Below are 5,296 nucleotides of genomic sequence, written 5' to 3'. Positions count from 1 at the left end.
ATATATAAATGCACTAACAAATATATATACCAAAAATATAAGCTCCGGAATGAGAGGAGCACTCCGAATAGCAGAAGGGGGTGTCCTAAACCGGTGGATCACCAGGCTGTGCGTCTGTACCTGCGGGCATGAAACGCAGCCCCCGGAGGAGGGGGTCAGTACGAAATATGTACTGAGTATGCAAAGCAGAAGGTACAGAAATAAGTCTTGAACAGTAATTGAATCAGAAGTATGGAAAATAATACATATCCAAAAATATCAAAATGTTTATTTCCAAAGTATAAATTATGCATAGGGCACAGGAAAATATGGTCGCCCGCCTGTCGATGGCGCCATAACACAGCATAACACCAGAAAGTTTCAAATCTCCGAATCCCCGGCAAACATCACAACACAGCATAACGCCAATCACAGCATAACGCCAAACATATATGGAACCCGGCCCTCGAGCGAGGAGCTCAGCGAACCATAAACACAGCATAACACCGGAATGTATCATAATACGCACGACAACAGAACCGGCCCGGGAACCGGCGAACGATATCATAGGGCACGAGCGGAGTAGTGAGGAATCATATTCATAAAATCATTATCATAAATCCAAAAGATAAGTAAAATAGTCATATTTGAAATCGGAATAATAATTGCAACGTTCTCTTCCCAAAGTTATCGAAATTACATAAAGGGCGTCGCGGGAACCACGGACGAGTATAGACCCGAACTGAGCCCGCCTATGAAAAACATAGTCATTTTATATCATACAAACTCCTACGAAAATTTCAAAGCAGTCCGAGCTTTTCTGAGGAAGTTATGGGCGTTTGAACTTTTGGAATCGCTAAAGAACAAGCTTTGAAACCAAAAATCAACTTTCATGAAATCTTTACAAATTATAAACTCCAAGGATATAAGGATCAATGTTATGGCATATGCGCCCAAGAATACCAAGGAAACAAATACGAATCATAGACAAGCTCGGATTTGCGAGAATAGAGTTTCCTAGAGGCTTGTATCATGGCCTACTTTAACTAAGGCATGCCAAAAAGAAAGGTTACTTTACATACCTCAAACGCTCTCTAATATGATCCAACTCAAGCTAAGTCCAAACTAGGCTTCGGGCTGCCCACGATCTAAAAATAAGCCATAAAATGCCAAACATCAGCTAAAGACTTATTGGGCAATAAATTCCAATTTCGCCCTTAATTCTACAGAAATTCGGGCAGCATTTCCCCTGTAAATAGGCTGCCCCGAGAATTTAACTCGGCCATATCAATCAACAACAACCACCACAACCAACCTAACAACATTAATAATTAATCCGAAAGGTAATTCAACAATAATAGCTCTCTTGCCATCATTTATCAACTTTCATAAATTCAATTCGACGACTTACCTTCAAGCCAAAATCGACGCTTATATGCTCACATACTAACCCGAACCCATACCAAACATTTCAAGACATTCTAAGCAATTTATACAACTTTTCCAACAATCCATAAATTTTCCCAAGCTACCCGAAACAACCCCTAACCGAGACAGCCCCTCTAACTTTTTCTTCATTTCCAAATCATGGTTTGTATCTACAATTTACATTCTAACAATGCTATCTCATCAATATACCAATTACATTAAACATACAATAACCTCCAAAACAGTCCGCAACATTAACAACATCATTTTGAATCATTAAGCATTCATTTCCAACATCGAATTCATAACGACGACGACTAAAACATTAGGCGACATTAATTTATTCATTGCCATATAATGTGACCCATTTCAATCAACACTACACATACACATATATGGATGATTCCCAATTGTTCTTCATCTTACAATGATCATAATAAACTAACTAAGCATTAATTCATCAATTTAATATCACATCACTCACACACACACCACACGGCTCAAGCACCCAAACCCAACTCATCTCCAACATTCCATATTTCATGATTTTTCCTCCATTATAAGATACCACAACATGAATATAACCTTCATAACACAAAAACAAGATCAAATCTTACCTTTTTCTCTTCTACTTCCAATAGCCTAAGGTTTTCAAAAGATGAAAAATAATAGGTTGATCGCTCCAACGATGCCTCCACGATACTTAGGGACCTCAATATGGTGGGTTTGTACCAATGGAATAATTTTTGAAGGACAAGAAATGGAGGTAAATTTTGGGGAGGGGCTGGCCGTGAGCCTCCTTCAATGGAGAGGTCTTCAATTCTTTTTTGCAAGTGTTGAAATGAGCCAAAGATGACTAGTGGTCATCTTTTTTAACTTAGCAAGACTTGGTCAAGGTCCCTTGGCCCACATTAATGTGTTGTCCCAATTAAAATTGAACACCATTTGTGTGGGCCAACCATGGAAATTGTGGATGATTTTCTTCTTCCAATTTTTCACCTTTGGTCCCAAATTTCCTAATTGTTCCATACCAAAAAAAAAAAATTCATGCACAGCGTATATCTCAAAATAAATCCGAAGGTCAAAAATCCCGACTTTGTATCCCAAAATAATTTTGTCCTTAGCTTATCATAAATAAATCCGGATTATTCCACTGTACAAAAATACGGGTTCTAACAGTTATGTTATCTATGCCTGACCTTCGAGTCACGAAGTTATATCTATAGAGTGATGTTATCTTGCCTCAGATGAGAGGCAACCCAGGTAGAGCACCTCCAGATGATTTCTTGAAATATCCAGAGTACAGCTTGTTATTTCATTTCAGTTGTTATCTTGGCTTACATATTCAGTACATTATTCGTACTGACGTCCCTTTGTCTGGGGGCGCTACGTTCGTGTCCGCAGGTTCAGGTAGTCAGATAGACGATTCAGCTCAGTAGGCCTTCCACTCAGCCGCAGTCAGTGCACTCCACTTGGTCTGGAGCTGCAGACCCTTTGGTGGTATGCTATTTTGACATGTATATATGGGTGTGACGGGGCCTTGTCCTGTCCTTTCTGCAGCTCGTGTTCCCTAGAGGTCTGTAGACAGTTGTATGTAGTTGGGATATTATGTAGCCATGTTGGCTCTCAGTTTTGTTGTTCAGCCTACATAGCAGCCTTGTCGGCCTGCTCAGTTGTGTATATATATTTTGGGTGTGTGTGTGCCCAGTTCAGACAAGACAGACAATATTTGTTTATATATATCCAGATTACGGCTTCGCCGGTTGGTTGACATTGTCGGTGTGCAGGTAGGGCTTAGCAGAGTTTCAAATTTAGAGTGGTTCGCTTGCGGCTTAGTTTGGCATCGAGTGCCGGTCACGTCGCTCCAAATTTGGGGCGTGACACCATCAATTCAACAAGATCTTCTACTGTCTCATCTATTTGAACTTGCGAAGGAAGATAGTCATGCAAAGCTCCAAGTTTTTTCAAGTTATTAAACCAGATAGAAGAGGATCCATTATTAGGTTCCCACCAGATATGTTGATCCATTTCATCGCTAGCCTCCAACATTATTTTCCAAGTTTGAGATCCTCCTTTCCATTATAACACAGTGGGCCTGAACTTCTTGAATTATTTATTCCATATGAAATTTGACCATAGAGAGTTACTAGTTATAAATCTCCACCAGAGTTTGGTAAAGAGAGATTTAAAAATATCAAATAAAGACCTGAAACCTGAACCTCCCTTATTCTTTGGAAGACATAGCTTTAACCAATCAGACCAGTGTTTGCTTCTACCCTCCTCCATGTTTTGCTAGAAAAACCTATTGAATAACTTATATAATTCCTGTAGTACACACTTTGGTTGCACCATTGCTTATAGAAGGTAAATGGGAATGCTCTGTATGCCACAAGAAATTAATACTGCTTTTCCTCCAAAAGAAAGCCATTTTCCTTTCCAAGCCTTCAATTTATCTCGAGTTTTCTTCGTCACATCTTTATAGAACAGCTTTTGCCTTCTTGCATGACATATTGGACGTCCCAAATATGTAAATGAGAAATCTCCTCTAGAGAAACCTATCACTTGTTGTACCTCCTGATTTATTTCAGTAGCCACCTTTCTGTGCATGTAAAATGAACTCTTATCTGCATTGATTTTCTGACCTGACACATTTTCACAATCATGAAAAACCTCCATAATTCTTTGCAAAGAATTCCTTTCAGCAAAAGCAAAAACTATGGTATCATCAACATAAGAAAGATGATTCAAATTTGAACTCCACTTAGGCATTCCATATCCTCTAAACATACCATCCTTAAATAAATAATTGAGTGCTTTAGACAGTACCACAGCAGCCATTATAAACAAAGTCGGTGATAGAGGATCACCTTGCTTTACTCCTCTTGTGGAATGGAAAAAACCATAAGACTGTCCATTTATTAGTATAGAATACCAATTATTGGCTATAATTCTCCAAATCATATCAACAAACATTTCTGCAAAGCCTATTTTCTTCATTATTTGTACAAGATAACACGAAGATACTCTATCATAGACCTTTGCGATGTCTAATTTGATAACCACATTAGTATGTTTTCCTCTCTTTCTAATATCAACCACCAGTTCTGTGTAAGTAAAACATTTTTAGTAATGTTTCTGCCTTTTACAAAACTAGACTAGTTTAGAGATATTAATGAAGGTAGACTGGATTCCAACCTATCATGAATCACTCTAGTTATGACCTTGCAGATAAAGTTGCTAAGGCTGATTGGTCTCAAATCTGAAAAAGTGTTGACAATGGCTTTCTTTGGAAAAAGAACCAAGTTTGTATGAGTGACAGATTCTGGAAGAGTTTGTCCCTCATAAAAAGCTTAGACCACATTGTACACATCTGCACCAACTATATCCCAACATTTTGATAAAAAATCCCTAAAAATCCATTAGGTCTGCATGCACTATCTCCTGCAAGTTCAAACACAACCTTCTTCACTCCCTCCAATGAAGGCATAAAGCATAATGTATTATTCTTCTCTTGAGATACACTTTCTGGTATATGCTCCAGGATGCTATAATCTGAAGAAGAATCTTCTTATGTGAACTGCTTCTGATAGAAATCAATGGCTTCAGTTGCAATGTGATCACTGCTATCTAGCCAATCTCCTTCTGCATTTTGTATTCTGGTAAGTTGAAATCTCTTTCTTCTTCTATTAACAAGGCTAAGAAAGTATCTGGTGTTCCTATCACCTTCTGAATGCCATTTTTATCCCGACTTTTTGCCTCTAAAATTCCTTCTCAAAATGTAGATACCTCTTGAACTCAGTCTGTGCCCTTTGTAAGACCATTCTTCGAATTATTGCTCTTTATCTTGACAATATCCTCTCTAATAGTTAACTATTTGAAGATATCACCA

The 5,296-nt window shown here is 38.3% G+C and overlaps 1 protein-coding gene across 1 annotated transcript; it reads right to left on the bottom strand.

Moving 5' to 3' along the window:
• Window positions 1–3,762: 3,762 nt before the first annotated feature.
• Window positions 3,763–4,245, bottom strand: LOC132624139 (uncharacterized). The gene has a single exon (XM_060338963.1). It carries the CDS (start codon window positions 4,243–4,245, stop codon window positions 3,763–3,765), a length of 483 nt encoding a protein of 160 aa, XP_060194946.1.
• Between the last annotated feature and the right edge of the window lie 1,051 nt (window positions 4,246–5,296).

Source organism: Lycium barbarum, chromosome 12 (genome assembly GCF_019175385.1).
Source record: "Lycium barbarum isolate Lr01 chromosome 12, ASM1917538v2, whole genome shotgun sequence".
Taxonomy (NCBI): Eukaryota; Viridiplantae; Streptophyta; class Magnoliopsida; order Solanales; family Solanaceae; genus Lycium; species Lycium barbarum.
This window is presented reverse-complemented; position numbering and strand designations above follow the sequence as displayed.

Excerpts from the sequence above, each read along its gene's own strand:
- LOC132624139 (XM_060338963.1), bottom strand. The coding sequence starts at position 4,245 with ATGGCTGCTGTGGTACTGTCTAAAGCACTCAATTATTTATTTAAGGAT.